This window comes from Peromyscus leucopus, chromosome X, assembly GCF_004664715.2.
Source record: "Peromyscus leucopus breed LL Stock chromosome X, UCI_PerLeu_2.1, whole genome shotgun sequence".
Classification (NCBI taxonomy): domain Eukaryota; kingdom Metazoa; phylum Chordata; class Mammalia; order Rodentia; family Cricetidae; genus Peromyscus; species Peromyscus leucopus.
Genome location: NC_051083.1, coordinates 20,341,757 through 20,369,343, shown reverse-complemented (window position 1 = coordinate 20,369,343; position 27,587 = coordinate 20,341,757). Strand labels below are relative to the sequence as shown.

The 27,587-nt window shown below is 44.2% G+C and overlaps 2 protein-coding genes across 11 annotated transcripts in view; one reads left to right on the top strand and one right to left on the bottom strand.

Annotated features, from left to right (window-relative positions):
* Nucleotides 1-844: 844 nt before the first annotated feature.
* Nucleotides 845-12,211, top strand: LOC114702866 (trophinin-like). Of its 7 annotated transcripts, none has more exons than XM_028883448.2 (13): nt 845-1,147; nt 2,676-2,745; nt 3,042-4,193; nt 4,828-4,953; nt 5,063-5,126; nt 5,318-5,397; nt 5,848-5,939; nt 6,581-6,660; nt 6,744-6,786; nt 7,190-7,252; nt 7,721-7,835; nt 8,658-11,833; nt 11,993-12,211. In XM_028883448.2, the coding sequence occupies exons 2-12, from the start codon at nt 2,701-2,703 to the stop codon at nt 11,820-11,822; spliced, it is 5,025 nt and encodes a 1,674-aa protein (XP_028739281.1). In that variant the 5' UTR covers nt 845-1,147; nt 2,676-2,700; the 3' UTR covers nt 11,823-11,833; nt 11,993-12,211. The 7 variants fall into 7 exon arrangements, with proteins under 7 accessions (XP_028739281.1, XP_028739282.1, XP_028739277.1 ...); XM_028883449.2 differs by lacking the exon at nt 845-1,147 and adding an exon at nt 1,215-1,353 and having other exon boundaries at nt 4,849-4,953; XM_028883444.2 differs by lacking the exon at nt 845-1,147 and adding an exon at nt 1,215-1,353.
* Nucleotides 12,212-12,848: 637 nt separating this feature from the next.
* Pfkfb1 (6-phosphofructo-2-kinase/fructose-2,6-biphosphatase 1) overlaps nt 12,849-27,587 on the bottom strand; it is a 60,936-nt gene continuing 46,197 nt past the window's right edge. For 3 of the 4 annotated variants that reach the window (XM_037199003.1, XM_028883455.2, XM_028883454.2), the window contains 6 exons: nt 26,277-26,423; nt 24,011-24,115; nt 18,295-18,424; nt 15,398-15,460; nt 14,179-14,243; nt 12,849-13,841 (listed from right to left, as the gene is read on the bottom strand). In XM_037199003.1, the coding sequence (XP_037054898.1) occupies nt 13,782-13,841; nt 14,179-14,243; nt 15,398-15,460; nt 18,295-18,424; nt 24,011-24,115; nt 26,277-26,423 (570 nt within the window). In that variant the 3' untranslated portion in view covers nt 12,849-13,781. The remainder of the gene's footprint in view (nt 13,842-14,178; nt 14,244-15,397; nt 15,461-18,294; nt 18,425-24,010; nt 24,116-26,276; nt 26,424-27,587) is intronic. The other variant, XM_028883456.2, reaches the window with a different exon arrangement.

The following is a 27,587-nucleotide window of genomic DNA, read 5'->3' as shown; positions in this document are numbered from 1 at the left end:
AATGTCTCTTATTATATAGTCTTTTGTTGTTTTGGGGGTTTTTTTGTTGGTTTTTTTTGTTTTGTTTTGATAGAGGATCTCACTCTGTAGCCCTGGCTAGGCTCTGAACTCAGAGTTCTGCCTGTCTCTGCCTCTGAGTACTGGGATTAAAAGCATGGACCACCATCCCCAAGCTGTAATGTCATTCTTTTTATAATGTGTCATTTTAGTTTTTGACTTCATATCTTTTTTATCTGACATAATCATCTCTACTCACTTTAACATAATTGAATGAAAAAGTGAATGCCACAAAATGTTTCTTGTACTGGGAATAGTGCACTATATCACAAGAGACAGCCTAAGTCCTTGCTCAGTGCATCAGTAAAAGAAGAACATGAAAAAAAAGACATTCATGTATATCTGTATGTCTATATAATACAGATGTACATGTGTATATATGCATTACATGTATACAATTTTTATTTATAGTTTCACTGTAGAAGGCTATACTTGAAATCAAGATCCTTTCACATCTTCCTCCGAAGTAGTTCTGGAATTACATCAGTGCTTTGTTAAATGCCCACTCCAATATTTTTCAAATAATTTGCTTTTTAAAAAGGCATCAATGCAATTATTTTGAAATAAATTGAAACATCCAGGGATTTCATTACATTTTTATTTGTAATAAATAATGTGTTTGTGTGCAAACAGAACTGCGAGGACAACTTGTGGGAGTAAGGTTCTCTCCCTCCACCATGTGGGTTCAGGGAATAGAATTCATGTCCTCAGGCTTAGTGGCAAGTGCTTTTACCCGCCGAATCATCTGACTGGCCCTAATTGATTTTTCTTACATCTACTTTTAAAAAATATATATGAAATATATATTTAATTTATATATTATATAATATATATGAATTATTTGGGAACATCCTGTTAATGTTTAGAGACTCTAAATATCTTAATCTGGTCGTATTTGAAAGTCAGCAATGAATGTGACATAATCCTCTGCTCTCACAGTGTATTATGCTATGTAATTAGTGTTGTCGGGGCAGGCGTGGGAGCTCTGAAGTCATTCTCTTCAGGAGAAACAGAAAAATCAAATAGAGCAGGGACACAGAATGGGGAACAGAGAAATGAAATGGAGAATAGGTGTGATGCTGAACAAGAGGTAGTAAACAGAAAAGAGGAGCTGCACTGAGGAGATCGGGAAGTCCTTAAGCAGGGAGGGGGTGGGGCGGGCCGGTAGGGACAGAGACCCCCCTCTGGAGGCGGAAAGAGGCAGGACCACTTCCGGCCAGGCGAGGGGGGGTAACAAGCTCAGACCTGAGCAGAGGCTTGGAGAGAGCAGACGTCCTCTGGACTCACGAGGGCGAGGTGAGCTGAGGTGGCTAGCTTTGGTACAGACCCTGTGGGGCCTTCAAAGCTGCGGCTTCGGGGTGACTGGCTTCACACAACATTAAGGTTTGAAGAAAATCTGCCGGGGTTTGGGATCTAGCGGTTTCGATGTGGTGGGTTTAGAGGTGCCTGGACCCAATTCTCAGGGGGAAAGGCGGAGGCGGGATCTCTGGGCTACGGGAAGGTCTGGACTCAGTTTGGGGATGGAAAGAAGGGATGCAGACCTGTTTGGGGTTGTGGAAAGGAAACGTTGAGAAGTCGTTCTGGCTGTAGCAAAAAGGGAGGAGTACCAAGTTCAAGAGGGAGGTAAGGGACGGATTAAGGACCCGGATTAAGCTGAAGAAAGACCCCCTTTGGGCTACGGAGGATGGATCGGATCGGGACCAAGAAAGGAGTGACAGAAGCCTTTTTAAACGGCCAAAGGACCAGGCTTGGAATGGAGAAAGGGCGGGCTAGGATCCGGTTAGCACTGGTTTGAAAGGGGGAATGACCTGGTAGGGTTAGGGAGCTGGGAATCCACCAAGGGTATCCCTGTTGAATTTGGGGGTGGGGTATCCATGTTGCAGAAAGGGCGGGGCTGGGCCCTTGCAGACGTGGACCAAGGTGGGGGGGCAGTGTCAGCAGAGGCGACTGCGGCGCGGGGGGAGGGGGCTTGCGGAGGGGTGGGAGGTGCAGAGGACTGCGCAACCAAAGCGAGGGTGAGTGGCTGACAGGCAGCGCGGACGCAAAGGAATGGGGGGGCTGCTGGGGGAGGGAGGAAGAGGGGGAGGCGCGAAGTGACCCTGCGAAGCCTGAGCCACTTCTGAAGGGAAAGGGTGGACTAGAAATGGTGTAGTTAGGAGGAGGCGGGTGGGACCGAGATGTTCTTTAGCTCAGAGGGGGAGGGTGGGCATAAGTGGAAACGAGATGGTGAGAGATGGTCCTGTCCACCAAAGCGCATGCGTACTGAGGGCCCTTAGGACCAAGCTCATTTGGGAAACCTGTGAGCATGCGGCATGCGTGTTGTGTGTGTGTGTGTGTGTGTGTGTGTGTGTGTGTGTGTGTGTGTGTGTTTCTGTGCGCATGCGCACTGTCAGGTTGCGGTGTGGTTGAGGGTATTTAGGTGTAGGTCGTAGAACTGATTTGCCATCTTGGAAGTGCTGGAACTCAGAAACCAGATACCCTGAGCTTCTAGATAGGCAAACCCAGAAGGGTTTGATGCCCAAAATTAGGTAAATTCTTTCACCATTCAGATTTAGCGAGACTTCTGATGAATCTCCCTGCTCCCTTATTTTCCTCTAACTCAGCCCTATTTCTTTCAGGCTCAGCTACTAGCCTCTCAGGAAGATGGATAGAAGAAATGACTATGGTTATCGGATGCCCACATTCCAGGTGAGACCTCTCTGTATTCTTACCAGACCATCTGCCCTGCCCCAAATTCACTTACCACTCTGGAGTCCACTACCACTGTGTAGTTCCACAATTCCCTACCTAACCTCCCTACCTAACCTGGCTCAATCTTCCTTTGCATGGGGCTGGGAAGAGGGAAATTTGCCCGATTATCTCCTGCTTCCTCCTTGTTTTCCCACCCCCTTTCAATCAAACTGCCCAGGAGGAGAGTCCACTGTAAAGAGGGGTGGTTGTAGGGAGGCCAGATGGCCCATAGGATCATAATCCTAAGTATGTAGGGCCCTCTGCCTCCCTCTGGGAGCCTAGGGCTTCCTTTCTCTCCAGATGTACAGACTGAGACCACAGAGAAGGACAATGTCCTGATGATGCATACCCTGTTGTCGGCATCCAAGGACCCCCCTGTTGCCAGCCGGCCTAAGAAAAACAAGACCAAGAAGACTTCTATTAAAGCTATTACTAAGACCACACCCACTCCCCCTCCAGTCCCATCTGCCAATGACATTGCTAGCAACAAGCCTAAAGTAACTCTGCAGGCTTTAAACCTACCAATGTTCTCCCAGATCAGCCAGGCTTCAGCTACTACTGAGGCAGCCAATATCCAGGCTTCAGTTACTGCTCAGACCAAGAAAGCCAAGACAAAGAGAGTTACACCTAAGGTATCCCTAACTGGCACTGAGGATGTCACTACACAGCTCAAGTCACCCTTACATGCCCTAAACCTGCCAGGTACCTCACCCACTATCCAGTCACCAATTGCCAATGAGTCAGCTAATTCCCTGGCCTTGATAGCTGTCAGCAAACCCAAGAAAGCTAAGGCTAAGAAGGCTGCCAATAAGACCATACCTAGTGCCACTGAGATCTCACTGGCTTCGACTGCTACACACACAGCTACAACCCAAGGCCAAACTGCTAAGGAGACAGCTAGTATCCAGGCCACAGCAGCTACTATCCGAACCAAGAAAACTTGCAAAGCTAAAAGAACAACTGCTAAGACCACTAATACTGACACTGAATATGTAGAGTCCTCAAATGCTGTCGAGGGATCTGGCAGACAGATTGAGGCCTCAACTGTAGTTCTAAGGCCCAAAAAGCCCAAGGGGAAGAAGGTTGCCAATAAGGGCCCAACTTCTGCTTCTGAGTTCTCTGAGGCTCCACCTGCCATTCAAATGGTCACAAACCATGCCCTATCAGTCACTGTACGGATCAGGAGAGGGTCCAGGGCTCGAAAGGCTGCCACTAAGACTCGGGCAACTGAAAGCCATGCTCAAATCACTGAACAAGGAGCTCAGGCCAAGATGGCTACCTCTCAGGCCAGCATTAGTGCCCTTGAGACTCAGGTTGCCGCTGCTGTCCAGGCCTTGGCAGATGACTATCTGGCTCAGTTGAGTTTAGAGCCCACAACCAGAACCCGGGGCAAGAGGAATCGCAAGGTGAGATCTCTGACATTATCCTTAACTTTTTGCTGCTTTCTCATTCCTATACTGGGTTGTTTATTTGTCTTATTTTTCCTGAGTCACTTAACTTCAAGAGTGACCCTGTGTTCACATAGGGTATAGGATAATGCTGAGAAGAATGTGATACAGTTGTGTCCACTAGTAGTTCATAGATTGGTAGGGAAATACATTTGTGTATTTGGTTAAGACCTATGTGTAACTCACTTTGTATTTACATCATATTTAACCATGTGCCATACTTTGTGTCATATACATTTACCCAGGTTATATGTGGATTTTTTGAAAAGAACTCTTACTAACTGGGGACTGTAAGTCCCAGTTTTACAGAGAAGAAAACAAAGTCCTGGAATGAAGTGATCCATCTAAGGCCTATAGCTAGCGGAGTATGGCGGTGGCCAAATCAAAGGGAAAACCCCCAGGCCATGGCCTTGTTTGGCTGTGTCCTTGAGGTTGAAATACAATGTTACCTAGAAGCCAGTGAAAGAAAAGCATGGGAGTCAGGGTAGCCAGTGATAGGGCCACACCCCTCTGTAGGAGAGAGTCTAGGCTTGCTAGACTCCAGGGGGACTTTCTGGAAGAAACAGCAATCTTTTTCATTTGGTAACTCCAGAAATTTTGTCCATTGATAAAGTCTAAGCATCTCAATGGAGAAGAAAGAACTGGGAATAATTTCAGGCGGATCCCATGGGGCCGGAGGCCTCCACCACCCCGAGATGTGGCCATTTTGCAGGAAAGGGTAAGAATCCAGTTTGCTCATGTCCTGCTTTTCTTTCTCTTCATTCTCTGAGATTCTTCCAAGTGGTTTGCCACTGTATTGATACCCCCTCAACTGTTCCTTTTTTTAGGCAAATAAGCTGGTGAAATACCTGTTGGTTAAAGACCAGACAAAGATCCCCATCAAGCGCTCAGGTAGCCTTCTTGAGCTCTCTTCACTTCTTTCCCCATGGCCTGTGGCTGTTTACTCATCACCTCCTCTCATACCACCCCAGCAGCCACACTCATATTTCACCATAGCTACCCTGACCACATCGGGCTTGTAAAAGACCACAGTCATCTGGCCTCTGTACAGTTTAGCATCTTCTGTCTCCCCTTTCTTGCAGACATGCTGAAGGATGTCATCCAAGAATATGATGAGTATTTCCCAGAGATCATTGAACGAGCAAGCTACGCTCTGGAGAAGGTGAAGGGGCAGCCCTGGGGGATGGGTGCACTGGGGAAACCTTAAACAGAAGAAAGGTATATGATCACCCTCCTGGGAGGAAGCACAGAGACCTAATACGTTCTCATTACTGTGCTGATGAGCACACAGTGGCCTAGGGAGGGGCAGCCACTGATCACTCAGCAAGTCAGCGGTGGAAACACAGCCAGTACTAAAGCTATGTAGCTCAGTCCTAGCTTGTGTCTGTTGCTGGATACACCGTCTCATGTATTGCAGATGCTCAATATCACAAAGATGCTGTGGATGACTATCTTATGTTTGTTACATGTTTAATATGTACTTGGTACTGAACTATGTGCTTTACAGTCATTTTCTATTTCATACAAAACTCTTTTCTGCAGAATGCCCAACATGCTAATTGATACCTAAGATATGTTTTGCAATCTCACAGGCTATTCTTTTACTTGGCAGATGTTTCGAGTCAATCTGAAGGAAATTGATAAGCAAAGTAGCTTGTATATTCTTATCAGCACTCAGGAGTCCTCTGCAGGCATACTGGGAACGTAAGCTGGGAAAGTGCTAGGGTGGGAAGGGGCTTCTGCTTCCTCTGAGAAGCTCAGGAAAGATGGTCTAAATGCCCATGTCCCAGCTCCCACACATGACTGGATCCCTGTAAGTGACAGTGGTACCAGATTATGACAGAAGGGTTTCAGAGCCTGGACTGGGGCATTCCTGCTGCCACATTTGCTTTCTCACAGGCTCCCAGGAAATCAGCCTCTTGTTACTTGTCTCTTCTACTGAGTGCCTGGCCTGGCTGTGGAAGGGTGGCTCTCAGAGGGACTTCTGGTGTGGATCACGATGCTTGAGGGCAGGGGTGTCACTGGGGTTCCATCTAGAACTTCTCGGGGCCAGGGGCTTTAGGAAAGGAAGAAAAGACTCCCATTAACTGAGCGCCTGTGTGGTTGACAGGGATTCGTCCATGTCTTGCTAACCCTGGGTAAGGATAGTATGTGGCTTCCCATTTTACTGGAGACCTTGACTCAAGAGTGAAAGCACCTTGCCTTGGGCCATAGATAGCTGGGACCACAGAGTAGGCCGAATTCTCTGTATCTGAGGAATCTAGGAGAGGCTGGCCTAATGAACTGTGTTGGATAGATGATGACTTATGATCATAAACTTTCTCTTTGTCCTGTTATCCTCTTAGGACCAAGGACACACCTAAGCTTGGCCTCCTCATGGTGATTCTGAGTGTCATTTTCATGAATGGCAACAAGGCCAGTGAGGGTGAGTGGCTGGGCGTGCAGTTGAATAGGTGGCTATTGTCTGAATTCCAGATGCTCATTTTCTCTCCTTGCCTCCTCTTATAGCTGTCATCTGGGAGGTGCTGCGCAAGTTGGGGCTGCGTCCTGGGTATGATTGGGCTCTCTCAGCGCTTGCTGTCCGTGTTGTCTTTTGGCAAGAGAGGACGGTCCCAGGATTGCATCAACCTGGTGGTCTGGGGAGCGTGGGGTGGGGGTGGGGATTGAGGGGTTTCTTACCCGGATGAATGACGAAATTGTTCTGAACTCTGCTTCTTTTCTCCTTTATGTCTTCTGTCTGTTCTGAGATGAGGTGTAAGGTGGACCTTCAGGCATCCCTGACAAAGTGCCATCTGGCCTCCACCGTTTTCTTCTAGTGGCCATATGCTCACTACTATCTTCACTTCGTTGAGACTGCCTCATTGGCTATAGAATCTGTTCCATGTTGGGAAATACCTCTACCTTCATCTGGGAAGTTCTGATCTGTATTCACTGATTATGTTTTCCTTTGCTAGGGTAAGACATTCACTTTTTGGAGAAGTGAGGAAACTCATCACAGATGAATTCGTGAAGCAGAAGTAAGTAGTGTTCAAGGTTTTGTGTACCTCTGAAGTGCTCTGGGTGTGGCAATTTGGTTCAAAAAATACTTAATGCCTTTCTCACACTCTTTATAGACAGATGGGCATCCTGTGGCCTAGACTCAAGTCCTATATAAAATTCTTGTGGCCAAGCCCCATTAGGACCCTTGCAATGGCATGTACTCATAGCAGGGGCCCCAAATGGCCCATTTATTAACAGCATACCCAAATGCAATCTGGGGTTAGTCTTCATAGCAGACAAAACACATGTCTTTTGTGGTATCATGTCCTGTATATGAATCACCATGGCTTTACATGGAACCATGTTTCCATGGGAATGAGTCTGGGGGGGGGGCTTGAAAATTTTTCTCCAGATTGTTGGTTTAGAGGAAATTGCTTCATCTGAGGCCTAGTGGTTAAACAATAGTTTTGCTTGTTTAGAAGCAAGTTTCATTTCCTTTCTCCAAGGTATCTGGAATACAAGAGGGTCCCCAACAGCAGACCACCTGAATATGAATTCTTCTGGGGCCTGCGGTCTTACCATGAGACTAGCAAGATGAAAGTCCTAAAATTTGCATGCAAGGTAATGAACTTCCTGAGCTTGGCACATTAAGGGAATGGGATTCTCCAGGCTGAGGTGGGCTGTGTGCAGTGAGACAGGTATGGGGCAACATATGCTTTGTATATAAATATATAAATCTACATTAATGTCCCAGATATATACTGCAAGATGTACATCTTTCATTGTCTAGTTAATTTTTACATTGCATCATCAGTCAGTTCAGGCTGCCATTAGAAAATATTAATAACTGGATGGCTTTAGATACAGAAATTGATACACTCCCAAAATGTATCAGAGATAAAAAACCTGAAAATAAAAACCCTATATCAACATCTAGTACAGTCAGTTTCTGGTGTAGGCTTTTTCTGACTTATAGATGCTAACTTTTTCTGCAACTTCACATAGAATAGAGCAAGCCTGAATTCATTTTCATGCCTTTTCTTATAAGGGCATTAATCCTATTTGATCAAGGCTTCACTCATTTCACTTAAGTTATACCCATAAAAGACCCTGTTTGCAAATACAGTCATGATTAGGGGGCGGGTGTTCAACATAAGAATTCTGGGAAAATACAGTGTATAACATACTTAGTCTCTTATCGTTTCCCGCATTACAAATGGGGACATTTAGGTCAGTGATATAAAGTAACTTGTCCAAGGACATAACTTGGGTGCCTGAGTTATCAGAGCTGAAGTTTGATATCAAGCCTTACTCATTAGAATTCTAGAAAGATTTTTATTTTTTAAATTTACCCTTTTAGTTTTGTGTGGATCCCATAAATGGGTGCTTCACACATAACTATAAAGGCTATTTTTCTTATAATAATTATAATTTCCATTTTAGGTACAGAAGAAAGATCCTAAAGACTGGGCTGCTCAGTACCGGGAGGCAGTAGAGATGGACGTTCAGGCTGCAGCTGTGGCTGTGGCTGAGGCTGAGGCCAGGGCTGAGGCAAGAGCCCAAATGGGGATTGGAGAGGAAGCTGTGGCTGGGCCCTGGAATTGGGATGACATGGATATTGACTGCTTAACACGGGAAGAGTTGGGTGATGATGCTCAGGCTTGGAACAGATTTTCCTTTGAAATTGACTCCAGAGCCCAAGAAAATGCAGATCCCACCAATAATGTCAACTTCAATCAAGGAGCTAGTACCAGAAATAGCTTCAGTGATGGTGCTAGTATTAGCTTTGGTGGTATAACCAACCCCAGTGGTGGCTTTGGTGGCATGCCCAGCCCCAGTGGTGGCTTTGGTGGCATGCCCAGCCCCGGTGGTGGCTTTGGTGGCAGAAATGGCATTACCTTTGGTAGTGTACCCAACACCTCTGCCAACTTCAGCAGTGCAGCCAGCATCAGCTTTGGTGACACATCCAACACTAGCACTAGTTTCAGTGGTGGAGCCAGCATTAGCTTCAGTGGTACACCCAGTACTAGTGCCACTTTTTGCAACACAGCCAGCATCAGCTTCGGTGGTGCACCCAACACTAGCACTAGTTTCAGCAGCGGAGCCAGCATCAGCTTCGGTGGTGCACCCAACACCAGCACCAGTTTCAGCAGCACAGCCAGCATCAGCTTTGGTGGTGCATCCAGCATTGGCAGTAGTTTCAGTGGTGGATCCAGCATTAGCTTTGGTGGTTCTCCTACCACCAGTACCAGTTTCAGTGGTGGAGCCAGTATTAGTTTTGGTGGTGCACCTTGTACCAGTGCCAGTTTCAATGGTGGAGCCAGCTGTGGCTTTGGAGGCACACTTAGCAGTACCACAGCTAGCTTTAGTGGTGCGCTCAGCACCAGCACCAGCTTTGGCAGCGCACCTACCACAAGCACTGTCTTCAGTGGTGCAATTAGCACCACCACTGGTTTTGGAGGCACACTTAGCACCAGTGTCTGCTTTGGTAGCTCTCCCTGTTCTGGTGCCGGCTTTGGAGGCACACTCAGTACCAGTATCTGCTTTGGTGGTTCTCCTAGCACCAATACTGGTTTTGGTGGTACACTCAGCACCAGTGTTTCCTTTGGTGCTTCTTCTAGCACCAGCTCTGACTTTGGTGGCACACTAAGCACTAGTGTCAGTTTTGGTGGCTCTTCTGGCACTAGTGCTGGCTTTGGCAGTACACTCAACAGCAGTACCGGCTTTGGTGGTGCCATCAGCACCAGTGCTGGCTTTGGCAGTGCACTCAATAGCAGTGCCAGCTTTGGTGGTGCCATAAATACTGGCTTCGGCAATGCACTCAACAGCAGTGCCAGCTTTGGCGGTGCCATCAACACCAGCACCGGCTTTGGCAATGCACTCAACAGCAGTGCCAGCTTTGGTGGTGCCATTAGCACCAGTTCTGGCTTTGGCAGTGCACTCAGCACCAGTGCCAGCTTTGGTAGTGTACTCAATGGCAGTACTGGCTTCGGCAGTGCCATTAGCACCAGTGCCAGCTTCGGTGGTGCGCTCAGTAACAGTGCTGGTTTTGGCGGTGCCATCAGCACCAGTGCCAGCTTCGGTGGTGCGCTCAACGGCAGTGCCGGCTTTGGTGGTGCCATCAGTACCAGTGCCAGCTTTGATGGTGCACTCAGTGGCAGTGCCGGCTTTGGTGGTGCCATCAGCACCAGTGCCAGCTTTAGTGGTACACTCAATGGCAGTGCTGGCTTTGGCGGTGCCATCAGCACCAGTGCCAGCTTTAGTGGTACACTCAATGGCAGTGCTGGCTTTGGCGGTGCCATCAGCACCAGTGCCAGCTTTGATGGTGCGCTCAGTGGCAGTGCCGGCTTTGGCGGTGCCATCAGCACCAGTGCCAGCTTTGGCGGTGCCATCAGCACCACCCCCGACTTTGGTGGTGCATTCAGTACCAGCGTTGGCTTTGGTGGGGCACTTAGTACCACTGACTTTGGTAGTACGCATAGCAACAGTATTAGCTTTGGCAGTGCTCCCACTACCAGCGGCAGCTTTGGTGGTTCTCACAGCACTAATCTCTGTTTTGGTGGAGCACCCAGCACCAGTCTCTGTTTTGGCAGTGCATCTAACACCAACCTATGCTTTGGAGGCTCTTCCAGCACCAACTCCTGCTTTAGTGGTGCTACCAGTGCCAATTACAGCGAGGGGCACAGCACCAGTGCCATTTTCAGTTTTGGGAATGGGCTAAGTACCAGTGCTGGCTTTGGAAATGGATTGGGCACCAGTACTGGCTTTGGCAGCAGCCTAGGTACCAGCACCGGCTTTGGTGGAAGCTTAGGCCCCAGTGCTAGCTTCAATGGTGGCCTGGGCACCAGCACTGGCTTTGGTGGTGGACTAGGCACCAGCACTGATTTTGGTGGTGGACTAAGTTCTAATGCTGACTTCAGTGCGGGACTGGGTACCAGTGCTGGCTTCGATGGTGGACTAAACACTAGCACTGATTTTGGTGGTGGACTGGGCACTGGCGCTGGCTTTGGTGATGGACTTGGCAGCAGCACTGGCTTTGGCGGTGGACTGGTCACTAATGGCTTTGCTGGTGACCTGAGTACCAATAATGGTTTTGGCGGCACACTTGGCACTGGTGCAGGCTTTAGTGTAAGCCTCAGCACTGGCGATGGCTTTGGCAGTGGGCCTAATGCCAGCTTCGACAGAGGACTGAATACCATCATTGGCTTTGGCAGTGATTCCAACACCAGCAGTGGCTTTACTGGTGAGCCCAGCGCCGGCTCCAGCTTCAGTAATGGACCCAGTTCTATTGTTGGCTTTAGTGGTGGACCAAGCACTGGTGCTGGCTTCTGCAGTGGACCAAGCACTGGTGGCTTTGGTGGTGGACCAAGTACAGGAGCTGGCTTCGGCGGACCAAGCGCTGGAGGTGGCTTCGGAGGACCAAGCACTGCACCTGGCTTCGGTGGGGGACTGAGTACCAGTACTGGCTTCGGTGGTGGACTGAGCAGCAGTGCCGGCTTTGGTGGTGGACTGAACAGCAGTGCTGGATTTGGCGGTGGACCAAGCACCGGCACTGGCTTCGGTGGTGGAGCCACTAACCTGGGTGCCTGTGGCTTCTCTTACGGCTAATGAAGTTTCAGGTAACTGCAATATTCCCATAGCCGGGACCCATGGGGAAGCTAGGATAGTTGGGAGCTACTAGACAGGAGGACCAAGGGAGAAGATGAAGACAAGAAGGGAAATGGGAGGAAATGGGCTTGGCGCTAACATGTCTCTGGGTATTCTGCTCTGTTTTTCAGGTTTGTTACCCATGTTTACAGATAACGCTAACGCAGCAGTACTTCCCATGGAGCCAATGTGCAGCTTTGGAATCTCTGTCCACGCAGCAGCATAAGCAGCTACTACCCATTAGCTGAGTGAAACACTATGAAAAATCTGCTGTTCCTGCTTTGTGTTTGCTTCCTGTGTTGTTGTCATATTTTGGTATCAGAGTTACATTAAATTTGCCAAAGGAATCTGAGTTTATTCCATCTTTTGATATGGCTAGGTGTGATGTTCAGGGTTTGTAGAACAACTAGAATTCAAGTTAGTTTTTTGGGGACTCTGGGGCTCCAGCTAAAAGGCAGGTATTTCTCAGGGTCAGAGAGCTCTGGGAAAGTATGGCAGGCCAATGGATAATAGCTTGAGCAAAGATATAGAAGGGGAAAGCCCAAGGTAGAATGCAAACAGAAAGAGCTATGGATAGTAAATTCACATTAACTTGGTGTAATTGTCTAAGAATAGAGGGTAAGAAGGGAAGGAATTAGGAGTTGACGTGGGAGCAAGAAGACATTCTCTTGGGATAGGAAAGAAAAATAAAAATGGACTGTAGGGACAAAGCCAAATGAGAGGCAGGGGATTGATATGTAAGAGTCAGGAATTGACTGAAGCAGTATGAGACAGTGGAAAGGGACAGAGTGCCAGAAAACACAGGGTGACCCCGACTTTGAACAGGATTCAAGGGTGGCTGTAGGAGTAGATAATAGACCTGTTTCAAGTAGTGATCTACAACCCTAGTAGATCCCAGAAAGAAAAAAAAAAGGTGTGGATGATTCAAGTCTTGGCTCTTACTGGGTGGTTGTGATGAAAGGACTAGGGAACAAAGGCGGCAGCAGCCAGGTTATGAGTCTGTTTATCACACGGACACTAGAACCTGGCCCATAATGATTAGTGTATGGCTAGTGGCTGAAGAAGTAGGTCCAAGTTGGTTAGGGATTACAAGAATATTGAGAGACTAAAGAACTAGGAGACAAAGGAGAGCTCAAAAGGAACATACTGATGAACCAGGGCAGATATTGTTCATTTAGGAAATACTACATGAATGCCTATGGTGTGGAGGCATACTGCTAAAGTCTTAAGGATGATAAAATTTTACAGACTTGAATGAACTGGAAGCTTCCAGCTAGTAAGTTAGCCCAGAGAGAGGATCCCACAAATGAAAACAGATAACCACTGAAGTTGAGGGGGTCACATGCCTAGGAGGGAGAGAGGGTGTTAATGGCATCATTAACATAGGCAATGAAATTATTCAGGATAGTAGCAAGAGTTGGAGGAGACTGAAGCTCTTCGCCCAAGAGCTAGATTCTTCTCTGAGTATAATGATGAATACATCTTGTCCCTGAGTACTTTGACTGCCAAGGGACAAAACCAACAGGAACTCACAAGGACCTATCTTTTTCATCTTTGAGAAGTGCTACCCCAGGACTCTTTGATCTCAGACGTCCTCACCCATTCTTCACCAACAGTACCAGAGTTGGGTTAGAATCAAGCTCTTCAGAACAATGGGAGAAGCCATATAGCCTCTTCCTGTCCTATAGGTAGTAAGACATGTCTTTATTCATTAGAAAATAGTTATTTAAGAAGAACTTTGTCCACGACTAAGTAGGCTCCTTAGGAATTGAGACTTGTTTGGGAGCTGCTACGGACTTCTTCACTGGAGGTAGGGCACTCTCAGGACAAAGCCAGAGTCTGCTTAGGGAGAACAAGGGCAGCAGTTCCTACAGGAGGAAAGCAACGAGGACAGAGGCAATCTGACCACTTGGAAAGGATTCAGTAATGGGCAGGGACAGTGTCCAGGGCTTCCTCAGGTTCACGGGTGATGTCCACATTCTAAGGAGAGAGCCCAGGGTTAGTAGGAGGTATAGGGTCCCAGTTCCTGCCTTGTCTCTTGTCCTCACTGCCAGGCATCCCTCTTTCAGCAGGGGATGGGTCCTGGTACTCTCCTTAGGCATGCCTGGGGAATCATGCCTGAGGCCTGTTTAGCAGGGATTGTCACAGCCTTGGCTGGGTCTCTATAGGCCTAGACTATGGTTCTTGCCATTTCTGAGTGCTGATTGATTTGAAACATCTGGGATGTCTGGGGCTGCAGACAGCCTTTCCATGTGTGAGGGTATTTTCAGAATGTACCTTGTTAATAGCCAGCTTGGGTACAGAGTACTCCACCTACCTCAGGCTTGTCCCGGTGTGTGTTCACAGCTTCCACATTCAGGTAGATGGACTCCACTCTGCAGCCTCAGAAAAGAAGAACTCATGTGTCCATCAACACTCAGGATAAGCACAGGTCTTCCCTAAGGTGTTATTTTCCCCTTTCCCGTCATCACTGCCCACACCCCAGGCCCATACTCTCTAGATCAGCAGTTCTCAATCTATGGGTCACGACCTTTTGGGGGGTTGCATATCAGGATCCTGAATATCAGGTATTGACATTACGATTCATAACAGTAGCAAAATTAGTTATGAAGTAGTGACAATAATTTTATGGTTGGAGGTCACCACAACATGAGGAACTGTATTAAAGGGTCACAGCATTAGGAAGGTTGAGAACCACTGCCCTAGATTATATCTCCCCTGAAGACAGGGGAGTTCAGAGGAGCTGTAGGATGTGTGGGAAAGATTTCGGGGCCAAAGCCCAGTTCTTTGTGTGTCTGTTTGCTTGGCTTCGATTGCTCATTTGTATATGGGGAAAGAAATGAGAGGAGATGATCTTTATGATCTCCCCCAACTTCTGCGACCTATAAGCCAGTGGTCTTAATCCATGTATGACTGACAGAGTCCTGTGAGTCCTCCAAGCCATGCTAAGTGGAAGAGCCCTAGGCTGTGGTACTGGGTACTTAAACCCAGGCAAGGTTTATTCAGAAGACAATTATAGCAATACTAAAGTTGTGACTCCTGGGAAGTTCTCGGGAACCCGCAGAAGAAGGTGCGTGGGGCTGACACAGGAGCTCCACTGTTCAGTGGTAACCCCTTCAGCACCATTCCTGTAGACTACCCTATCACAGGTCTCAGTTGGTCCTTTTATCCTGTTCACATCCTGGACTACATTTGATTTCCTTTCCTTGCTTAGGAACCTTTCATAAGTAACTAATGCCCCCATTCTTCGATATGGCCCCATCCTATAATTTTCCTGAGGTATCTGTTGGGGACACAGATAGAACAATGTTCTGTACTCAGTACCCAAGCAGAGACAGAAAGAACCAGGCTCTGGATCTGGATGCTAGCCTCCTCCTTCCCTCTTACCCTACTGTCACCAGCTGCACCTTTACCAGGACATCCTGCCAGCCACCTAGGGAACCTCACCCAGGCACCTTCTAGAGCAAATGGTAGGCACTGGAGGCATGGTCCTGGCTTCTATGTGCCCTTCCTTAGATGAGAGTGAGGGTACTTACCATAAGCCACAGGTGTGAGTTTGAGCACTGTGTGCAGAGGACACTTGAGATAGGGCAGCTCATCTGGAAAGGAGGAAGAAACAGCCTTGAGAGGCGCAGTACTGGGCAGAGGACCACATCCAGGCTGCTGGGTGCTCCTTCTTCTACCTCTGCTTCCTACTTGAGTCCCAGTACAGACTTACAGCTGGTATTCTATAGGGTGGGTAGTCACAAGAGCAAGCTAAGCAGGGCAAAAGAGAGCAACCTAGCTGCCTGGAAACAGGAGAAAGACAGCCTTGGGAAAGGTGGACAGAGTGTGAGTCCCATGGTACGGCTAGGTACCCACCTAGGGGCCTCAATTCTTTACTCAGAATCAGCAGGAGATGAAAACAAGCCTCCCTCCTGCCCTAGGCCGCCTTTCCACAGCCTCTTTACACCCTCTACCCCCAGCAGAGTCCACAAATCTGACACCTTTCTAAGTACTACTTCTGTGGCAGAGGCACATGTACTAGTTGACTACTCCTATACTCTTTCCTCCAGCTCAGGCAGCAACCCCCACTTCCCATCTGTCTCCCTGTCTTTGTCTCTCCCTCTTTCTCTGTGCGATTCCTACAACTTGTTTATAGACAATAACTGTGATTCACTGGTTTCCTGTTATTGACGATTACGCAGAAAGTGACTCTGAACATTTATGTACAATTTCCTTTCAAGACCAGTGTTTCTACTTTTCAGACAGACAGAAAGGAAGGGTGATCTGGCTCATTCCATAGATAAGGAAATGGGCTTCAAGGGGAAATGTACCATGGCTAGGAAGGGTACTCTGAAGACAAGATGCCTACTCTGCCCTTGGAGTTTCTAACTGCCACCATGGAGAGCCTCACAGAGTACTGGGGATGTCCACCTTTTGGGGCACTTTGTCTTGATATCCCCCTCACCACTCTCCAGGCTGCATTACATATCCTTACTTCCCTTGTTTAGCTGGAGTACCATCTCTGGAAATGACTTCTTGTCCCTTAGGTTAAGTATAGGCTTTAAAGCATGCCACCATCCTCTCAATCTCCTGCTATATCAAAAGAGGGCATTTTCCTGGAAATTGACTCTCTTCCTCCTCACTGTCAATCATTATAATTAAGCTCTGGGCCAGCAACATTTTTTGTGTGTATGACCACACTGTACCCTCATTGATGATCTGAGTCCTGTCCACTGTTACTTTCCATATGAACAAACAGCTTTGGAGAACAGAAGTAACTTATCTACAGTCTCTGACCCAGCTCTACCACTGTCTCCTCTCTCTGGCCCTCAGTGTCCCCATTTTACAGAACAAGATTAGATTAGGTACAATCTGAAGATGCCCTAGCCCTGCAGTCTGCGGGTATGCATTCTAACTCATATAATTTCTCTGCGCATTCTTTATCTCTCTCCTGACTAAGGGTAAAACTATCTGCCTAGCTCTGTGTAACCTTGCTCCCAGGAGAAGTGAGCAGCTAGAATGGCCTCTGTGTGAAAGATGGTAAGAAATGGAGACATTGGGAAGTAACTGCAAGGCCCCTGTGTATATTTGAGAGGGCAGGGCCTCTGATAAGCATCTGGAATTAACTCCTATACCATGAACTTGGGCAAGTCATTTCACTGCTCCAAGCCTTGGTTTTCTCATCTGAGCAATGGGAACAGTGCTCACAATCTCAAAGAAATGCTCTGAAAAGCAGAGATGTAAACATATCAGAATTCTAAGACTAAAAGGACCTCCATCACATTGTCCATCACCTATTTCAAGTAAGGACATTTTTAAGGGAGGATGTTGAAGACCAGGTAGAAAATAGGACTTATCCAATGTCAAGTTCTCAAGTTCCTTGGATTCCAATCTTGAATTATTCCATAGTTTACATATTCCTTATTTTGAAATTAGCATAACAGAATTGACTCAAGAGTTTGGGACACTGTAGGCATTAAAAAATAGCATTTAGCATTGCTCCCAAATATTTTCAAAATATTTTGGATATGCCAACATTTCAGCATCCACATTAGAAATGGATTGTCATATGAAGGTGGTACCAAGCCACCTGAGAATTAGATGTAGTATATATATATACTTTGTATACATATATATGGCAGGATTTGAAGTCTGTGTATACATATGTATGGCAGCATATATAGTCTCTCTCTCTCTACACACACACACACACACACACACACACACACACACACACACACATATGGCTATATATGAAGTCTGTATGGTAATATATGAAGTCTTAGTGTGTGTGTGTACATATATAATATATATATATATATATATATATATATATATATACACATATGGCAGTATATGAAGCCTGTGTATATATGTATGACAGCATAGCATAAGTAGTCTGTGTATATATATGTACAGCAATATATAAAGTCTGTGTATACATACTTTCATAAATACAGGGTCTAGATAGTTTTTAAAAATAAATTACCACTTGAAAAAATTAAATTATAGACACTGCTATCTTGGAGAAATTATTCCTGAGTGTGCTTCAGAGACATACTGGCTCAGCATGTGAAGCTGTGGCAGACTGTTTCTGCTGGCTTTCAGTATGCAGATTCTACAGATTAGCTAAGAGTATACTAATAATGGCAATATAGCCCATAAATGCATCATCTGTTATTGGCTTTTAACATGTTTATTTCAATTTTACCATTAATTCTTTCCATTTTATAGTTGAGAAAACAGGCTGGTGGGGGGTGGGATAACAGTACTTACTGAAGGTAGCACAGACACGTGTAACAAGCCTGAACCTAGATATCCTTGTTTTAAATATTGTGCTTTTAACCACTAAGATATAAACTCCTAATTGCTGACATCAGCATCTCAAATCATATCCAGCTCTTCACCCAGGAACGGGGGTGGGGGGTGGGGTGGGGTGGAGTGTTACCTGAACTTTTATCCAGGAAGTATGCCAGGAGACATCGCATGACAGCCTGGTGACAGATCACTAGTACATTTTCTTGTCGTTCTAGCTCCATTATAACTGGCTCAAGACGCTGAACCAGATCCTCATAGGACTAAACAAAAAAGAAATACTTGGTGAGAAGTGGGAGTGGGGGTGAAGCATATTTACCCAGAGAAAAAAACTTGGTTTGGGAGCCAGTTGAATTGTTGACCCAACAGTATGACTAAGGCAAATCACTTGTTTCCTAGGGTTTTAGTTTCTTGTCTATTAAATGAACCAATCAATAAGTGTGGGCTAAAAGACAACACTATACCCCTCACTATGAAATGTGTACTTAACTGTACAACTGGAATTTCAAAAAATAAGGAAAATTCTGACCTGTAGTATTCCAAAATGAAAACAAAATAAGTGGGTGTAGACGCCACAGCTCTACTGGGATATTTGGCAATCTCATTAACAAGAAGCTGGGATTTCAAAAACCTTATAGAAATAGCAGTTAAGCTAGGAGTTGGGACTCAACACAAATCTGAGACTCTCTGAGGACAAATCCTTATATTGATGCAAGCCGCAGGAAAATGTAATGGACTTCGGCTATTATCACAAAAGCTACTACTAAGGTCAAGCCATGGCTTAAGAAGTCTTGGTGATATTTTAGCTTTTGTATAGATATTGTCCGATTCCCACAATGATTTTCTTGTATGCTTGTGTGGTTCCAAGAACTCCTAACAGTGTATTTATCTAAAATACCTATCAAGCATCCAAGGCCAAACGATTTCCTAAACTAAGGTAACACCCTTGTGGAAAGTGCCTGTTTCCTAGGTCAGGCAATAGCTTTATTTCTTGTGCAATTTAAGGTGAGACCCTCCTTTCTTATACAGCCTTACTAACATTATAGACTCCTGACTTCTTACCTAACCACTTCCAGGGATGTAGACTGAGCACATAAATTCCCCTCTTGATATACTAACCGATCATTAGTTCTCAGTTGACCTCCTCCTTTACCACTCCCCTATGGGGTGGTAAAAGAAAGCCTGGTGGTTATTGCCTGAGGAAAACTCTTATCTGCCTTTATGACCCTGTAAGAATTCAAGCCTGGTGACCTTGCTCTGCCAGAGGATTGCTATTGCTTGAGTTTATAGCTGAATAGCTTAGAGAACTTGAGGATGGAGAACAGAGAGGTATAAGGACACTTAGAGGAGGATTTGACATATAGAACTTGAAGATGAGATGAAGAAGACAAAAGAGAATGGAAGAACTAGATAGGTAAGAACTGGAGAGGAACTAGATTGAAGGGCTAGAAGAGAGTACTAGAGGAACGAGATGGAAGATGAAGGAGAGCCAGATGGGGAAGAACAAGATGAAGAAGATCAAGATGAGAAAGAAGGAGATGAGAGAAGAGCTAAAATGGGAAAGAACTAGATGGATGAGAACCTACAAGGGACAGAACTAAGATGAGAGAATTACGATAGAACATAGAGGGGACAGCACATAAATGTAGAGAGAAATCAGGCAAGAAAGGAGCTAGGCATGAGAGCAGAATAGAAGCTGTGTAGAGAGAGAACTGACACAGAAGAATAAAGTGTATGGACTAAGGAGTTTCATGTACATAGATTCGTTTCTTTTCATCAAGGATTAAATTATCAGCTGGTTGTAGATTCTTCCCAGACCCCCATAGTTCTCGATATTATAGCCTCAGTAAAAGTTTAAATAGAAAAAGTCCATCTACAGGAAAAAGGGAAATAGTAAGAAAATGTATCTGCCTCTCTGATTCTGATGGGAAAACATGAAAAGCTTCCTGTAACAATTTATTTTAAAAGGCTGCTGGCATAAAGAACATGTAGGAAGTTTTGTAACCTCAGTACCAGAAAAGAAGAAAGAAAGAGAGAAAGAAAGAAAGAGAGAAAGAAAGAAAGAAAGAAAGAAAGAAAGAAAGAAAGAAAGAAAGAAAGAGAGAAAGAAAAAGGAAGGAGTGGAGGGATGTTGAGGAGAGGGGAGGAGAGTGGAAAGGAAAAGGGGAACTAAGGAAATAGAGGAGAGAAGTGGAGGGGAGAGTGGGAAGGAAAGGAGAAGAAAAGGGGAGAAAGAAGAGGAGATGAAAGGAGAGGAGGGGAGAGAGATGAAGGGAAGTGAGGGGAGGAGGTGGGGAGGGTAAATCAAGTAAGTATCTAGACATAGAAGAGTGAAGCTTAAAGGTAACAAAGATATAAAGGCTTTTTTTCACTTAGCCAATGAGCAAAGAAACAATAATGAAACTGAACAATTTCTTAGCCATACTGGAAACAATAAAACAATGAGAGAAATATCTTTAAAGTGCTGAGAAAATGATAATCAACTGGGAGTTTCATATGTAACCAATTAACATTGAGGATTGAGGATCCACTCCCAAGATAGTTTTAGATAATATGAAGGGTGAAAGTACTAATGACAGAATTTCAGTAGAGAAACTTCCATAACAAAATGGAAAAATGGAACTTGAGATAGAAGCAAAAATGATCAAAGGATCAGTAAATATTTAGTTAAATGACTTATAAAGTAATAATAACAGTTACAATGACAGCAGGGATTAAGAGATTGAGGCTACATGAAAATATAAGACACATAAGTAAGGAGAGGAAGTTACTGAAGCTTGAAAGATCCTATACTACTTAGGCGGATAGCAGAGACATTGGTTTTTAGATCATTAGTCATGTATATTCAAATACTAATTGCTCCTATTCTAGTTTCACCTTTGTGTCTCCCTAACACTATGTTCTATTTCCTCTTCCTTGGGGAGGGGTATGAGAGAGTAGGGTAAAGGAGGGAATATGGGGAGGGACAACTAACTATAAAGGCCTTTTGAAAAGCCACATGGAACCCTTCTACTGTAGAAGCTTCCTAAAATATACACATACATGAAAGGAATTTAAATGGAGTCGCCGTATAATAAGAGAGACAATGTCCCAATTAGACATCTTATGTTACCAAGTAAAAACTCCAGTCCCAGGAATGGGTTACATCTTGTTGAATCATTGGCCAAAGGGGTCCCACAGAAGGCCACAAAACAATGCAGGCTATTGATTTTTCTCTACAATCTGATAGTAAGGCCCTATTTCTGAAAACAAAACTTACTTATGTCATCAAACACAGAGAAGTTGAGTTGGTGCCCAACTAAGCTTTACCCCTACTGACTAGCATTCATGGTGCTGGAAGGTACTCTGCCCACTACCAGAGGAGAAAGGTAACTGTCAATGTTATTCAGCTACAAAACCTGTGCCTTATAACAGTGACCTACCCGCAAGATATACTAGTGCAATGGTGGCACAAACATTAGGGGAATAACAAACCAGTTTTTAATTGCATTTAAGCCTAATTCTATGAGATGAAACCTATACCTGACACTGCTAAAGTGTCCAAGAACCTGACACTAGATAGGTCATTGGCCTATGGGATAAAAAATCTAACACTATTATTCTGCTAAAGGGGCATAACTATAAATGACTCCTAGTGACATATTGCTATACTCATAGATCAGTGCCTCATTCAACTCTCATCAGAGACGCTTCCTCTTGTAGTAGATGGAAATAAACACAGAGACCCACAACTGGACAATGTGTGGGTGTGAGAAACTTTGGAACACTCAATCCTCAATGGGATGTCTTCATCAAACCCCTCCCTTCAAGACTCAGGGATCTTATGTTGAAGAGGAGGCAGAGAGATTGTTAAGAGTCAGGGGTGATGGATGACTTCCAGAAAATAGTGTCTCCCAGATACAACAGGACTGATGCACATATCAATCTATGGTAGCATGCACAAGACCTACATGGATTCAAGTCACTCAGGGTCTCAGCACTGAGAGGAGGAAGTGGACACGGAGTCCCACCCCCTAACCAAGAAGCTATTTGCAACTGATACCCACGGGCAAAATCGAAAATCAATTTTCTCCAATGTATTGTCACTGGTATATCAAGCACACTTCGGAGCAGACCCTATGCTCAAGAGTAGCTGGCCAATGCAAAATTAACTCCATGTTTTATTTGTTTTGTTTTTGTGAGCTTTTTGTTTTGTTTTGGCATTTTCTGTCTTACTGGTTTTTTGTTTGATTTTCATTGTGTTTTTTTTTTTCTGAAAGAGACAGAGAGGAGAGAGATAGAATGAACAACATAAAGTTGGGCAAGAGGGAAGGTAGGGAGGATCCGGGAGGAGTTGTAGGAGGGGGAAACATAATCAAAATATATTATATGAAAAAATTAATTAAAAAAGAAATATAAAAAGTTAAATGTTCAAGTTGATTGTATAGCAATACACAACAGATTATTCGGAGTGACTTTAAAGTACAATATTTTGACCTCATACCCTTAGTGGGATATCTTCAAAAACAGAAAGAACCATGATGGATTTTTTTTAAAGTTAGCGTAACCTCCATAAGAATCTGGAAACAGATTATAACACATACTGATGAAAAACTCAATCCTAAGGAAAGCAAGAGAAAAATAAAGTAAGCATAGAAAGTTCAAGACAATAGAAACAAATGTTAAAAAGTCAGTAATACCAAGAAAAATATATGTACCACGCTTAGTATTCAAAAGACATATTTCAGTTTGGATTAAAAACAACAAAATTCAACTATAAACTGCTTATAAGAGACATAAATAAAAGTACTCAGAGAAGTTGAAAGTGAATAAATAAAGATGAACTCAGAAAATGGTTAGAAGATACCATGTAGAGCTAGATTTGTGTTAGGTAAATAGCATTAGTAAGGGAAAAATAGCTAAGTCATTCTTAATAAAAATATGTAATTCAGTGAGAAGACAACACTGCTTTTAATTTGTATGCCTCTAATAACACAGCCTAAAATATATATAAAGGAAATGAGAACAAATTAACATTAACTTAATAAAGTCCCTTCTGAGAATGAAGATGAAAATATTAAAGTAATTTGTGACTGAACATAACATCTACTGTTTCATCTTCCCAGATGTCCTTATTTTCAGATAACTGTTCATAGGGTTTTGGATCAGAGATGGAGTATGACTAATAATAAATTAAAATGCAGAACTGGCTAAGTAGAGGCTGTACTGAAAGCAATAAGCATTCATCTCATATAGAGACAGGAAAATTATGGTCTGGCTCACATGGTAGCCAAGAAGTTGATTAAACTAATAGCTTTTGTTCCTTGCCAACTGCTGAGAGAGCCTGGAACTTTAGGCAAGTTGGCAATAAAATATTACAGAATTAGAGTATATTGAGCTACTTCAAGTTGTCCAATGAGGACATGACAAATACAAGGCATTGGATAAAGTGTATTCTTCTACAAGTACATAATACCTATAAGCTTTAAAAAAAAAAAAGGAGTAGCAGGTCATACATAGCAACTGTCACTGAGCCTGACGACCTGAGTTTGATGCTCAGGATCACATGGTAGAAGGAGAGAATTGAGTCCCATGGGTTCTCTGACCTTCACAAGTACACAGGGCATGGCATGCATGCACGCACACACTGAATGAATGAATGAATGAATGAATGAATGAATGAATGAATTTTTTAAAAGAAGAGAGCTAGGTTGCCTAACCACTAAGGATCAGATGATCATGTACGTTGACCAGTGGCAGCTACTGAAAACATGCTTTGCCTTGTTTCTAAAGCTATTTACAAAACTCTGGCAATTGGAATGAAGATACAGGGAAGAATCCTAGGAGTGAGACCACCCCTTCAACTTTACCTCTCCCTTTGGATAGCGGTAACGATATTTATCTTGGTCCCGTAGTGCAAATTCTTCAGGGTAGTGTTCTTGGATTTCTTCATAGGTCATCTCCTCACAGACACCCTATTAAAAAGTATTTGTGAACAATATAATCACCAAGGGAAATCCACATAGCTTTTCACACAGTTCATAGACCAATGATTATAGAATAATATAACACCTGGGTTTCTGTGAGTGTAGCTCTTGAGTTGTACCTGTTGCCTGTGAGGTGTGTTGGCATGTGTGTGTGAAGACAAATGGAAGGGTGTGTTCAGACTGAGTATATGGTATTTTCCTATGATTGCCTCAACAGTTCTGTATGTGTACATTATATATAGGAATGTATACAATAGGGACTTGCTACTGTGTTTGTAAGCATGTGCAGCATGCTTATTATGTGTGCTGTTGTGTAATATTGTGATCGCATTCTGATGATAAAGTTTGCTTTGAGTCAGAGGGCGGAGCTAGCCACTAGCTGACCAAATTAACCAGGGAGGTCTTCAACTGAGGACAGAGAGGAGACAGGAAGTAGTAAGGTGGGGCTGAGAGAGGATCTCAGGCCTTTTGGATGGAGGAACTGAGGAGAGAGGAGGTGACTGGTGGCTTCTCTGCTTCTCTGATCACTCAAGTTCTTACCCCGATATCTGACTCCTGATTTTTTTATTGATAATTAGATAAACACATCAGTGTGCTTGAGATATGTTCAAAGCCTTGTGTTTGTGTATATATTGTATATCTATTTTTGCATATGTAGTGCACTTGTATTCTCTGTGTGTATGTACAGAGTGTCTAAGTATCTGAGAATATGCCATGTGGGTGATTCTGTGGCATGTGTCTTCATGTGTATTGTTGGCATATATCCATGAATATGTGCATTCTGCATTATATTTCTGCTATATATTTATATCTGTGTGACTATGTCTGACATCTATGAATTTGGGTACTATGCCTGAAGCTATGTATTAGTGCTGTGTACATGTCAATGGCTTGCTCATCTGTATCCGTATGAAATGCATATATGTATATGATGTGCCTCTATTTATTTCTAGATGTGTGTGCATATATGGTGCAGACATGATTGGCAGAAGAGGGTTGCTGTGACTGTGAAGTGCATGTGTATACCTGTAAGCATACTTGTGGCAGATGTCTGAAACTCTGTATGCAAGTACACGTTACAGTACAACTCTCCCATTGGATAGCCTTCCTTAACCTTCCTGTCCTGCCCTCTATTTTAATATCTCTGGGAAAAATCTATCCACAGATACTTCAGAAGGCAAAAACTAGGAAATTTTTAATGGTTTCAGAGTGGGTCTAGGAAGATAAATTCTGAGAGCTTCCAAGTCTACTGAGAAATCCCCATAGGCAAGGCTGCTGGTGCTGGTGGTAAAAAGTGATATTGTTTCTGACATTTCCTTCAAAGTGTGTGAGTTTTAATTAAACTCTGTTTGTTTGGTGCCTGGGGTCACCAGACTCGGCTGTTGTCATTTTGGACTATCTACCAGGCTTCCTTCAGGGACAGGGAATAGAACACTTACAAATTACAAACAGCTCTGCAGTATCAGGCTTTCTGAATGGACATTACTCACAGGAAATAAAGTGCACAAAGATCCTTTTAGACTGTTTTAAGCTTCTATTCTGAGGCTTATTGTGAGGCTTTTGCCTATGGAAATGACAATTGCCTTCTTATTTTGATTTTAGGCAACATGTTTAACCTCTCTGACTTTCATTTTCCTCATCTGCAAAATGTAGAAAATAACAACTACCTTATCTAAGTTGTCTATTTGGTTCTCTTGCCATGATAAATCATGACCAAAAGCATTTGGGGTAGGATGACAGTCCATCATCAAGGGAAGTCAGGGCAAGAACTCAAGCAGGAACAGAGGCAAGAACCATGGAGGAAACATGATTACTTGCTTGTTGCCTTTAGGCTCACATTAATATGCCTTTCTTATACAGCCCAGATCTACCTGTGTAGGGATGATACTGCCATGTGAGCTGGCCCCACTATATAAATTGAAAATCATGAAAATGCCCCACAGACGTCCCCACAGGCCAATCCCATGCTGAACTTCACAAGATCTCCAAGACACAAAATGCTCTCTTATACATGGCTGGTTGACAAAACACAAAACAAGGTTTGATGAACTAATTAGCTCCCTGGAATAGAGGTAACCCGTGAGATAATCTTAGAATTAATTACCACCTCCATACATACATGCCAGGACATTAACCCTTTCCATCTTACCGCATCAATCTCATTCAGGGCTTTCCACTGTTCATAGGGGACACCTAGGGCCTCAGCAGTCTGAATGGTCCTCTTCATATGGCTAGTCCACACCTTCAGGGAGCTGATGCCTTGAGACTGAATGAAGTTGGCCAGGGCATAGGCATACTAGGGGTACAAAGGAAAGAAAGGGAAAAAAAGTGAGAAGGGAAAGACCATGGGAGCCATAAGAACAAGTTTAAATCTCTCGTGAATGGTGAAGTACTGAAGGACAAGCAAGAAAACGAGGATTAAATTTATATAAAGATAAGTCTGGGACTATAGCTCAGAGGTAGAACATTTGCCTAACAGATATTGAGGTGCTGGGTTCTATTCTTAGCACCACAAAAAAAATTACACAAAGACATACTCTTGAGAAGGTGTGATACAGAGAGGCTGATCAAAGGATACAAAGTTATGGTTAGAGAGTGATCAATGGGTACAAAGTTATAGTTAAGAGAACAAGTTCTAATATTCCAATGCACAGTAAGGTGGCTATTGTTAAAAATTGGTGCTGTATATATCCAAACCCTTAGAAGATTTTGAACATTCTCATCACATACAATATTAAACACATAAGATGATGGGCCAATATACAATTATCCTGGAAATAGTAAATTGTATCTAACAAATATGTGCAGTCATAAAGGGTCAAAAATAAAAGCCCTATCTTTTCCTGAACCACTAAGGATAAAAGAAAGTGAAAAAGAGTATCTATGCTTAGGGTAGGGGATACTGATGCTTGTTCATTGAGTCCCCTAATAGGTGAATCATTCATTCAAAGAGGCCCACCTCTAACATGTGGAGGCTAAGAACAAATGGAACACCCTGTGGTCTGAATCCTTTCTCCTTCCATTTCTGATGACATCCAGCACTTCTAGGTATCTTTACTACATGTCCGAGGTTAATCAAATCATATCACAGAGTTCTGGTTATGCTCCATCTCCAGTGGTCCTCTTCCACACAAAGAGTAACCTTGGGGCTACACTTGGGCCTGAAAGTTAATATTCCTGTGACCATAGCCTGTCCTCAGTTGGAGACTGGAGGAAACTATCAGCTAGTTAGTTGCACTGAAGCAGATTTCAGGCCATTACAATGGGGTTCTAAGGTTATAAGTGCCCACAATACAGTCTGGAAGTATGGATTGAAGGATCTGAAAGACAGTGCTCTGATGCTGTGAATTCCTATTGCTTGAATGGGGATCCTGGTACCCAGCTAAAAGGCATTTACACATGCATTGAGTATTCAAAGCCCTGTTTTGGATGCTGGAGTGTTAATCCCTCCAGATCCAGC